Source organism: Oratosquilla oratoria, chromosome 11, assembly GCF_046742065.1.
Source record: "Oratosquilla oratoria isolate Oo_2021 chromosome 11, ASM4674206v1, whole genome shotgun sequence".
NCBI lineage: Eukaryota > Metazoa > Arthropoda > Malacostraca > Stomatopoda > Squillidae > Oratosquilla > Oratosquilla oratoria.
Genome location: NC_134787.1, coordinates 14,276,674 through 14,289,173, shown reverse-complemented (window position 1 = coordinate 14,289,173; position 12,500 = coordinate 14,276,674). Strand labels below are relative to the sequence as shown.

The 12,500-nt window shown below is 40.5% G+C and overlaps 2 protein-coding genes across 2 annotated transcripts in view; both read right to left on the bottom strand.

Annotated features, from left to right (window-relative positions):
- Positions 1-365, bottom strand: part of LOC143029608 (uncharacterized) — a 15,248-nt gene extending 14,883 nt beyond the window's left edge. Inside the window, exon 1 of the mRNA XM_076192338.1 lies at positions 1-365. This exon is cut by the window's left edge and continues 1,807 nt beyond it. The gene's annotated coding sequence lies outside the window, so the exon portion shown is untranslated.
- A 3,530-nt stretch (positions 366-3,895) lies between these two features.
- LOC143029974 (uncharacterized) overlaps positions 3,896-12,500 on the bottom strand; it is a 9,518-nt gene continuing 913 nt past the window's right edge. The window contains exons 3-8 of the mRNA XM_076193186.1: positions 12,435-12,500; positions 11,752-11,796; positions 8,292-8,303; positions 5,793-5,823; positions 4,841-5,191; positions 3,896-4,077 (exon numbers count right to left, since the gene is read on the bottom strand). The exon at positions 12,435-12,500 is cut by the window's right edge and continues 76 nt beyond it. Coding sequence (XP_076049301.1) covers positions 4,067-4,077; positions 4,841-5,191; positions 5,793-5,823; positions 8,292-8,303; positions 11,752-11,796; positions 12,435-12,500 — 516 coding nt within the window. The 3' untranslated portion in view covers positions 3,896-4,066. The remainder of the gene's footprint in view (positions 4,078-4,840; positions 5,192-5,792; positions 5,824-8,291; positions 8,304-11,751; positions 11,797-12,434) is intronic.

Genomic DNA, 12,500 nt, shown 5'->3' with positions numbered 1-12,500 from the left:
CGATATCGTACGACAGGCAGGGGAAGGACGTGACTCTTGCATGAAAGGTGCTGCCGGGAGAATATAATGATGGAAAAAAATCGTACTAAGATATCAAGGTGTGATCTTCAGCTGGAATATTTACATAACCCCAAAATGGAAGGTAATAAGACAAAAATATTCAATAATAGTGTAGATTTATATATGTTATCCACAAAACTTCTCAAAGGAGAGGACACGAATAGTACCACACGCCAACACAGTTCCTTCGGTACTTGTACTGGGAACGGTGTGCATTGATATATAGTGAGGAGAAACGGCAAATTACGTGTCATTTGTATTCTCATAGGAAAGCATTACAACAACAGTGCGTGCGTCAACGCTCACACGAACAAGAGACTACGCGTATTCACGACATATTTACGTTTACATACATTGTGCATATACAAAATGTGTTTATGTATATGTACAGGCATATACTGTACATATATTTGTGTGTATACGTACATACACACACACACACACATATATATATATATATATATATATATATATACATGTATATATATATATATATATATATATATATATATATACATATGATATATATACATACATATACCAAAAGCTTTTTCCACCATATATGGGAGGTAGCCAAAAAATAATAATGATAATGATAATAATAAGGCATAAAAACCACTCCCACCCATTCCATCCCTATCATAATCCACTCCCCTCCACCCTCTTCCCTCCCTCTTATTTTAGCACCTCCTGGATGATGGGTCATCCCTGCATCTTGCCCACTGCCCTGGGTCAGAAGCAGTGTCACAAGACACAGCACATCCACAGCAAGGCCGCTTCATTAAAACGGCGACGCCCCCTCTCCGACCCCTCATGCAGAAAAGGAGAAGACGGGGAGAAATCCCTTCCGGCTGCGTCAAATTTCTCACACATACTCCCTCACCGCCCATCCCCCCACCCACTCCACCTCATGCATCACAACATCATCCATATACAACCATTCTCCATTCACCCTTGTCTTCTGTCCTCTCCCGTCCTTCCTCAACAGACATTCCCCTCTTCCCCATTGCCCCTTTTACTCCATCCATCCATCTCATCCTAGGTCGACCCCTCATGTTCACTCCCTCCAACTCTGCCTTCCACACTTGTTTTACTAATCTTTTTTCACTCATTTTTCCATGTGTCCAAACCATCTCAATACTCTTTCATCAACCCTATCTCCCAACACCCTTTCCACTTCCGCTCTCCTCCTCACCTCCTCGTTTCTCACTCTATCCAGCCTAGTAACCCCTCTCATACTTCTCAGACATTTCACCTCAAACACATTCAAAACCTTCCTCTCTTCCTCTTTTATGTTCCATGTTTCTGCCCCTTACAGTGCTGTTGATACAATTATTCCTTCATACAATCTCCTCTTAGCGTCCATTCCCAAATGTCTATTTCTCATTACACTATTTAATCCTCCAAGGCATTTACTTGCTTCTCTCATCTATATTCTACCTCCACCTCCACTCCTCCCTTTCCCGCCACATTCGCACCCAAATATCTAAAGCTATCCATTTCCTCCAGTCTTTCTCCCTTAATACTCACTTCCAATTTGCTGCCATTTTCTCCCCTTGTACACCTCATCACCTCACTTTTACCCACATTTATCTTGATCTTCCTTCTTTCGCACACCTTCCCAAACTTTATCACTAACCTCCTCAATCCCTCCTCTGACCCTGATACAAGCGCAGTGTCGTCAGCAAACAACAACTGGCTTACCTCCCAGTTTTCTCCATTTTCTTTGGTCATTTCCAATCCCCTGCCCATTATCCTTGCATTTACCTCTGGCATAACCTCATCCATGTATACATTTAACAGCCAAGGCGACATAACACATCCCTGGCGAAGTCCCACCTTTACCTCAAACCACTCTCTCCATTTCTAAATTTAACACAGGCTCTACTACTCTCGTAAAAACTCTTGACTGCTCTTAACAGCTTTCCTTCTATCATATATATCTTCAATACCTCCCACAGTGCCTTCCTGTATCCCTGTTATAAGCCTCAATCAAAACCCTCCCATAAGCCTTCCCAACTACACTCAACAAACTGATCCCTCTGAAAATACTACATTTACATTTGTCCCATTTTCCTTTGTAAAGTGGAACTATACAGGGACTCCTCCAGTCCTCTGGCACTCTACCCTCTTTTAAACAAATATTAAACAACCCCACCGGCTAGTGCACCACAACCACTGTACCTCCCTTTCTTAGACACTTCATATGACACCCATCCAACCCAGGTGCCCTAGCTGCTCTCATCGTATACATATATGCATATATATATATATATATATATATATATATATATATATATATATATATATATATATATATATATAGAGACACACACACACACACACACATATATATATATATATATATATATATATATATATATATATACATAATATAAATATGTATATATGTATACATGTATATATATATATGTATATATATATATATATATATATATATATATATATATATATACAGTATATACACTTTGTCCATACGCGCACACACAACATGCATACACACACAAAATCCCATCTAAAGTCTCAGGAAAGGAGTTATCTCTTTAATGAAGAGGGCTTCCAGAAATTGAAGACATTCTAAGATTATTGGTTGTCCAATTATTTTTATGTTCTCTTCCACCATTTTTCTGGACTAGGGGTGTTGTGGTAAGTGGCGGCTTGAGTTTTAGGAGTACCAATTTGTAGGTGGAAGGATAATTCCTTTACTGAGTTAAATTGCAAGCAGCCTTCGTATTAAGAAGAGGGTGGCTTGTCTTCTACAGTTTCGGTGTTTGTCTTATGTACGTGTTTTTAAACAAAATAAAGTTTTCTTGTTTTTCAAGTATATACTAGTCATGCTTAAATGATACCTTTTGTGGCACAATGTTATGCCATGTTTCGATCTTTCTTCTATAATCCTTTTTTTTTCGGAGAATATCCCTTCCAATTTCTTTCGCATTCTTTTTTTTTTCTGCACAAGTTGATAGTACGATTCATTGTTCTACACATCCCTTGTGGCAATTTATAAGATAAATTGAATTGTCTCTGCCTCTACCTCTCCTTCTCCTCCCTTTTAATCAAGACCGTATACAGAACACCTGACTCCTCCTCCTCCTCATACTCCACCACCTCCTTCTCCCCCCTCGTCCCCTTCCTCCTCCTCCTCCCCCTCCCCCATTGGTAAAGTGACATTCCCCCAATTGTTAAATGAAATATTCTGACGTAAGCCAGAATGAAATCTATAATGGATGTCACCTTGCCAAAGATAAAACATTTTTCAAGCCAAATGTTTACTTTTAATTATTCTTCTCTGGCTAACACCAAAGGATTTAATTCATCTTGAGAGGCACGTCCAGTCCTCAGAGAAGACTGACTCCTCAATGACTCCGCCTCGTCTTCGTCACCTCTACCCATGATGCATTGCACCATGACGTCATATCGTCTCAAGTTCGATGTTGTGGAAGGCGATTTGTTAATGAAACACCATAATCCTATAATATATGTATTTATATGATTGAAACACAGATGTCCACAGTCAGTCCGCCCAGTACAAATAGTGTTATTACGATTAATATTCGTGATACACATGTTACTTGTGATCTGGTCTCTCAGATGACCGTTACAAAAGCATGTAAATTCACTCTGCGTTGAAACTTGACTGCAAGTGTTTTCCTTGGGCCAAATAGATCTTTGAAGAGTACAATGAAAAAGCACATCCCAAGCAACAATAATATTACTCTTATCGCTAGATTTATGACTATCGTTATCATTTGCACAAAACACATCACAAAGTGATTTTGACGCCATCAAGAGACGAAAGATATGTGAAAAGATAGTAGATAGCTGAATGGATAGTGAGTAATATAGGCGGGGTGCTCTCTTGGCAATGGTGGTGGTGGTGTTGGCTGGTATTGACACGACAGTAGATCGACGGCGGAACATCGAACTTGGGTTTTGGGAGAGACGAAAGTACGCCACAATACACAGATGATATGCGACCTCTTTTCTACGCAGCGGCTGGAAATAAAAAGTGGAATATCAGAATCCGCCCCAAGGTCAATCGCAAAAAAAAGGAAAGAAAGAAATAAAGAGAGAGAGAGAAAATGGGTAGTAAAGTGTTCGCTTTTATTCTTTTTTTATTCCTTTATTTCAGATAAAAAAAAAGTAGCTATAATATTTTTTGAGAATATATAGACATTTGCATGCCATGCTGCTTTCTATCGTTATTATTATTATTACGATTATTATATTTTGGATGCTTTTCTTAACTCCAGAGCAAGACAGTCTCTAAATTTTGTGCAATATGCAATGTACTTTTTTGCATTCCATGCTGTTTTTATTATTAATTTGTCGGATGCTTTTCTTTATCTCAGAGCAAGGCAGTCTCTAGATTTGGTGCAAAAGATAACCATGATGCAGGCAATGCAGTCTTACTTCGTCTTTGTATTTTTGAAAAATGAAAAAATAAAATCGCAGTTAAGGATTCATGCCAATCTTACGTATTATTATTATGGATGAGTATTTGTTAATTATTCAGCATTTAGATAAGGGCTGAAACTCTCAAAAACTTGGGAGGGAACCAATTAATCAATTTTGCGGGAGGGGGGACAGACAAGCTCGAGGGCCAACAAGAAAAATAAAATAAAAAAGAGAGAAAAAAATCAATAAACTGTGTGGCGCGGCGCCTCGTGTGATTGTTCTGTTGTTTTGCGACTCAAAGAAACACACCTCGGGTCCCAGGGTGGACGGTTGGCGAGGGTGTTAGGGCAGTTAACCTTACCTTCCTCGGCGGGAGGAGCCTCACCCTCGGCGGGCGGGGGGGCTGCTTCGCCTTCTGCAGGGGGGGCCTCAGAAGGAGCTTCTGCAGGGGGAGCCTCAGCGGGCGCCGCTTCGGCCGGCGCCTCCTCAGCGGGCGCCGCCTCAGCAGGTGCCGCCTCAGCAGGCGCCGCCTCAGCAGGTGCTTCCTCTGCGGGAGGCGGAGCGTCTCCGCCCTCCGCAGGAGGAGCTGGCTCAGCTGGGGGAGCCTCGGCCTCTGCCGGAGGTGCCTCCTCAGCAGGTGCTCCTTCTGTGGCCTCTCCCTCTGCAGGGGCGGTTTCTGCAGGTTCTTCAGGGGCGGCTTCAGCGGGAGCACCTGTTAGTGTGACGTTAGTGGAGGGAGAAAAAAGAGATGGGAACAGTTACATCAGATTAGGAAGCATTATGGGAACCATTCGACGGTAACCCCTGCACAAGGGACAAGAGACCAGGGACGAGGGACGGACTCAGAAACAAGAAAACAAGACACAAGACGCGGAAAAATAAAAAAAACAACTGAAATGTAGATTAGCTTAAGTGTAGAAATAATGTTTTGTTAGCCTGAAAAAGAGAAAGACAACATTAATGCCCCGAAGGGCGGCGTGTGGCCGAGGGCCTGACGGTAAACAGGGGAGGCTCCCTCGGACACACGCGGTCGTGGATGGTGACAATGAGGGCCCGGGAAGACGACATTGGGAGGAAAAAATAAAAATGAAAAATGAAACAGTTAACAAAAAGGAAGAAAAAAAAGGCCAAACTAGAGAGGGGGGGGGGAGGTACTCTTTATTTACACATATGAAGCCTCTTTTTTCTAGGCGTCCAATGATTGAGAACAAAGGGAGTACGATTGGCGGCCATGTTGTCGTCGGTAATACCCGGGCCAGGAGGTGGTCAAGAGGAAAAGCGTGCAAATGTGAGGCAGGAATGAAGTGGCTTACCTTCCTCTGCAGGTGGGGCTCCTTCCTCGCCCTGTGGGAGAGAAATCCATTAATGCACCGAAAATGGCAGGAAATGGAAAAACAAAAATTTTTCCTTTAGGAAATGCCATGAAGACGCCGAGAGCCTGGGTGGGTTTTGACTATCAATAATGGCCTCTTTCTGTGCTTTTGAAAACGGAATACCGTGGTAACAATTCACCTGACCCTCACCCACTCAGGCTCCTGGCTTCCTGCGTGGCAAGAACGAGGCTGGAGAAAGAATCCATCTAATATGCTGTGCTTCTAAAAGCTTCCTATGCAACTAGACACAACAGTGATTTTTTTCTAACATTGAATCTAAACCTATTTTTCCATGTCAGTGTGTCTTCGCTATGACTTTTATTTCTTCTTCTTTCTTTCTTTCTTTTGAGATGGGGTAGAGGAGGAATATGAACTGCTTGAGAGAGAAAAAATGATTCTGAATTGAAAAGGAAAAAAAAAGTGTGAATAACATATGTTTATCATTTACTTTCCACCATTCCATGCTTAGGTGGTTCCAGTTAAATGCAAACATGTTATTTGAGTTTTTCACGCGTAAAAAAGAACATGAAGCACCTCCGCAGGACATGCAGACGCGGCTCAAGATTGTCGAGTGATCAGACAGGGATTTGAAATAGATGATTCGATTAGACAAAAATGTTTCGAACCAAGCGAAAGAAGAGAAGTTCTTTTAGTTTGTCATAAGCTTCAATCTGTTTTAGTGAGCGATCGCAAACTGTAACATTCGTACAATAAAAGACAAAACTATCTTTCCTCGTTTGTCCCAAGATAGAATGAACATGACGAAATATCATGTGAATTAGCAAGAGACGTAAAAAAGCATGGTTGATCTTTAACCGATTCTCATAATGTTTCGCCATGTCTCATCTCTCTTCGGAGAAGTCTGGTAAGATTGTTCTGTCTGTCAGTGTATATATTCATACGCATATACCTGTCTGTGTATTCACGCACATATATATATGCAATTTCCACACGAATACATAACATACATGAGATATATGCATACATACAACCATATATGCAAATGAATGCGCGTACTTGATTTCGTATCATAATTATCTTCATCTACCGACTATTTTTCGAGTGTAAATGTACTTCTGGTTTCCCTAAGAAATATAATTCCTGAATTATATAGAGACTTAGAACAAGAATGCGTTGAGCTACTTACCAACCAATTGGTTTTATTCAGATCTTCCGGACTTCAATTTCGTGACCAGTCCAGATCTTGTCCTCAAAGCAAGTATGACTTTGAGTTTGATGTATCACCAATACATTGGTATAACAGTGGTTGACGCAAAAACAGAATGGAATTGTGTGGATTAATTGTTTCATTATTTCCACAAAATTATGCGTCGTCGTTCTTTCGTTGTTGTTGGCTCTGATACTTAAACATATTTTTGAGGATTTCAGAGTTTTTTTTATCTTTCACGCTTTTTTTTTCTTACGAATTCAACAAATAGTTGTTTAATTACTACTTATGTCCTGTCCTTCATAAGTTATTTCCTTAATTTATAAAAAAAAGTTTCATTCCACGCTTATACATGACATTTCTTTATCCATCTACCTTCTAAATCCGGGCCGGCGTCGTTCGGCTTTTGATACTAGCCTTGCATTAACTTGCGTTTTGATGACTTAATAAGATGAAAACAATTCCTATGGATTCTATAAAAACATCCACATGCAGTCGCACAGGCTGTTTTAAAGTAAGGTTGATATAGATATTACGGTATTTTCTTATTTACACCTGTCATCATGACGAAAATTGTGGAATATCGTTACTTAGAACATGAATTCAATTAGATTACCTAATAGCAATTTTAACGCATACTCGAACGCTTATTTGTTGACATCCATACAATTCTCTTCATTTCGCAAACTTAATATAACTATCTTAGTCTAAAAATTAGAAGCAACGCCCGAACTTCCTAGGTATGTTTTGCAGTCTTTCTACCGAGTGATAATTAGTCAACCATTTAAAAAAAAAAAAGTCATTACCCTAAACCTGAATAAATGGTCGATAATCCAGCAGTCTAATTATCGGTATTTAAATCCCGACTAAAGTAGAAAAAGCAATAATCCTGGAGAAAGGCAGTAGACGGCAAGACATCCCTCAGAAGCAAGATGCTCCTACCATTGACTCCAGGGAAGGAATTATTCCGTTCTTTTTCCAAGCATGTCATGGCTAAAACGTACAAAAAATGGTAGCCGTAACATTTAGCAAAATGAAATGCACGTCATGACGTCATGTCGCGTGGTGATCATACAACCGTTCGGAAATCCTTTTTTTTTTTTTTTTTTTAAGGATTCGAATGGAGAGATGGTTGATCATGGACATAAGCTGTGCGCAAACATATATATATATATATAATCTATAAATATGCTCACAAGAAGGGAACACATTCATTCATTGGAGACAATGATTATGCACTAGATAGAAGACAAAGACGAGGAAGCGCTTACCTCTTCACCCTCCTGGACAGGGAGAGAATGGGGAGAAAAGTGTTACTAGCCAATATATCAAGGACACGACAACAAAAACAACAAAACAACACCAGCACCCAGAACATCCACACAGCCCAGGACAACGGCCGGAGTCATTAAGCAATTTGAATTCGAGCATTTAATAAAAGTGAGAATATTTGAAGTTCTGGTTAGATCAGATTGAGGAAGAGGTAAATCATATAATTACTTATAATATAGGGTAAGATGGTTAATATTCGTTTGAATTGGTTAAAACATTTGGGTTTAATAATAATAACAATAATCAAATGAAAGTCGAAATGATGTTAATCTGAAACTTGAAATAATGTAGATGAGATGTTTTGATATAAATGATATAAAGAGCTGAAAGTAAATCAGAATAGAATAAAAATAAAGTGAAGTTTGAATTACCATAAATATTAATGCGACTATTTTAAGAGAAGAAAAAAAGAAACGATTAATAACATAAAAATATATTTGAGTTTAGTGTACGATTCTGAAAGACAATCTTAATCGTGAAAAGAAAACTGAAAGGCTAAAATGGAGATTAATAAATTATGCATTCGACCGTTGTGTGGGTATGAAGATGAGCATTAGTGACTCAGACATTAAGATAAAGTAATCTTATTATTTCTATTTCTTAATAAATAAATAAATTAATGAATTTTGGGGGAAAGAGATTGTATTATAAAACATGTAATGATTCAGGGGGGGTTCCACAACGCGTTAGATCCATATTGGACAGTTTATACCTAACATACGAGAATGTAGTAAATAGTTTTAATTACCGAGTGGGAGAAGAAAGAATAATGAAGATTGCAAACGGATTAAATCAAGGAAAGGAGGGAAAATAAGGCGTTATTGATAAGAACGAAGCGCAGAGAAACAGACAATAACTTATGAAATGGGACTTATGAAAATTACAAAAGGCGAACTAAGTAAATGAAAAAAGAAAAGTTAACTGGTAATTATGACACGCTAAAAACTAATTTTGAGATCATCAGAGTTGGCCGAAAGGGAAAATAATGAGTAACGAACAAAAGAAAAAGGATTACTTAGGAAATGAAAAGGGTAAAACATAGTCAATAAACAAAGGGAAAAAGAAAATGTGTGTGTATATGTGTATCAAACTTGTGTCAACCAGTGTGTACAGAAACATACATAAATATGTATGTATGTACACGGCTGGAGACACTTAGCGCGGATAGAGTAAAGAATCTTATGTTGGTAGTATGCAGCTCTATGAATAATTAGTTGTTTCTAACTTGCTAGTAAGTTAGTGTATATAATACAGTGGTATCTACAAATGCGTATACGCATGGTGTACACTATGTATATATATATATATATATATATGTACCCATACGTGTGTGTGTGTGCGTGTGTGTGATTCATCATGGCATTAATCTTGTGCTGGACTTGTGATCAAAAGCTATTACCCTACGGATAAGAGCTCACAGCTCTTACGATTCAGTCGATGGATAATGCTACAAATCTACGCAGCACGCCACCCTCTTTCACAAAGGGCACAGTAAAAGCTTGCAAATCAGTGGAAGCTTTTGATGCCAGGATCACGGCGCGAAATCGAGACTTCAATTGTGGAAGCCCGAAGAGCTAACCACTGGAACAACAATACGTGTGAGTGTGTATGTGTACATGTGTTTATGTGTACATGCACAAAAATGTTCTACGCTCTACGTTCTATGTTTAAAAATGAAGAACTATAAAACGAAAAAGAGAAAGAGATATAGATGTTCTATGCTCTCATGGAGTTCACTTGTCAACATGTTAAAAAGACTTGAAAGTGAAGCGAGAGAATAGAAGAAGACTCCACTTCTGTTAATTTCAACGCAGTTAGAACTGCATTAGTAAGGCTGTGCTTGCAAGATGCAGTTTGGACGTCACAAAGATCTTTCTCTTTAGTCTCTTGCTCAAGCCTGGCGAAGATTTTTTGGCGGCAAACTACGTTGGTGTTAAAGAGGAAAAAACATCTCTTAGTAGCCTGTCAGGATTCCCTTTGTCACGTTTTGACGTTGGCTGGTAGGTTGATTCTTTGGTTCCTCTCCTCGCCAGGGGGGTTGGGCGGGATGATTGTTCAACCTTCCAGTCTTTTCTTATATACATACACTTGGTCTTTTTTCACATGTAGTTGTAGATACACTCTGTCGTATAAGCAGTGGTCTACGTACCTGATTGTACAGATAACACGTTAGCCAACGGCGCCTTCCAAAGAATGGGTGGCCCATATGTGAAGCAGACTACGGCGATGAAAATCCCTAGATTACTCATTCAGTCTGCCCCATGCTGGATCCCTGTGTTGACGTTACACGATCTGATGAGGCCATTAAGGAATGAGGTTGGGGGTAGAGGGTGATGGCTGGGGTACCCAAGGAAGGGTAAGTGAAGGCTGGGGTACCGAAGGGAAATGGTAAGTTCAAAAATGGTATGTGGGCATAGGCGCCAGAATCGTCATGGAAAAAAAACAAAAATAATTTAGGTGGTTAAAACAAAATCAAAATAGGAAGGGAATTGGAAACGGGATGAGTGACGACCATTTGAAGGTTGCCAGTATCTCCTGGGGCGCGCTACACACATATCGAGAGCACTCCGCAAGACCTCGAAGACGCCAAAAATATCCTCGAAATTCAGAATGCATCTCGGTAAGGGGGGGGGGAGGCAAAGATGAGGAGAAAAAGGGGGAGGGTATTTGGGGCTGGGAAGGTGTTGGCCGACAGATGAACCCGTGTCAGGGTCTGTTGGTGCTCAATAGAGTCTGGGACGGCGGAAGGGATCCTAGACAGGACGTGTCAGACAACCACAAGACTAATGATTAAGAGTTAGCTATGACGAAAGCCACTCGTAACATGAGAGCGGAGATTTGTGCACACACGCAGCATTATGGGTGACACAGATGCTGGTGGTAATCACTGGTGGTAGTTCATGGGTTGGGTTTGGTAATAGTAGAAGTAGTCAGTGGTTGTGAACGGTGGTAGAAATAAATGGTAGTGGTGGTGGAACTAAATGGTGGTAGTTACGGTAAGAACAATAGTCGTAGTGGTAGTGGTAATAGTGGTAATAGTGGTAGAAGTGTGCGACATCAAAAGACTCAGACCAAAGGAGAGCCGCCCCTGAAGAGGACAGCGGTTCGACCAGCTCCCCCAGACTCTTCAGGAACCACCAAGGACGCACATGGGCGTCCCCAGCGCTTGAGGTCGAGTTTTGCCTCAGGATGGGAACTCGAATTCCATGGGCACCTGGGAGGTGCCCAGAGGCACCCAACCAAAGCACTGGGGCCTTGGGGTTCCTCACTAGCCTGGGGGAACTTGATGTTTTCCGGTTACTGAGCTCTTAGGAGGGGACGGGTCTCCAGTGGTCTGCGAGGAAAGGGGGCTTAGGAGGATGTTCAGGATTCGTCGGCCTGATGACTCCCCTCAGTTACCTTCTTTGCGGCGCCGGGGCCAGCAGCTGCCCAATCAGGCTTTTGCTGTAAGGCGAAGGATTCAGCGTTAGGACCTCTCCATATGAGGAGCCTTCCACCCCAATCCCACCCCTTCCCTCTCCCTCAAATCTGGGCTGAGTACAACATAGCACAAAACAGTCCCAAGAATAACACATAGTATGGACATAAATTATATATCATCATAGAATGTTTTATACTTGTATGTCATACATCAATTTAAAATGGTAAAATAATAGTAAATACATTCAATTGCTCAGCCCATGAAATCATGCAAAAATTGCTGAAAAAAGGGAATATCATAAAAGAATTATGAAACAAAACCTTATATCATGCCAAGAGGACTAACCGAAATACAGAACCATCAACACATCATCCCTGTATCATCTATTTGTGCCTCATTAAGACAAGTTCTCAACCTCAAGACCTTCCCTCCCCATAAGCCTTAATCCACCCACAACCCGCCCGTCAAAATTCATTCTATCGCCTTTCTTATGTGAAATAAAAAATGTCCCAATTTTTTTCTTGCGCGCTAAATAATTTGACTAATTCTCTTCTTTTCTCCTCCTCCAAACATTGACCCTTCTCCTCATCTCCCTCCTATTCCTTCACATTCTCTTCCTGACTCCTTCTTTTAAACCTTCATCTAACTCCAGGTCTCTTACCACGCCCTTGTCGTCCTCCAATTCAAACTCCTTCTTCTTCACCGTCTTCAGCTGATTACGGAAGTT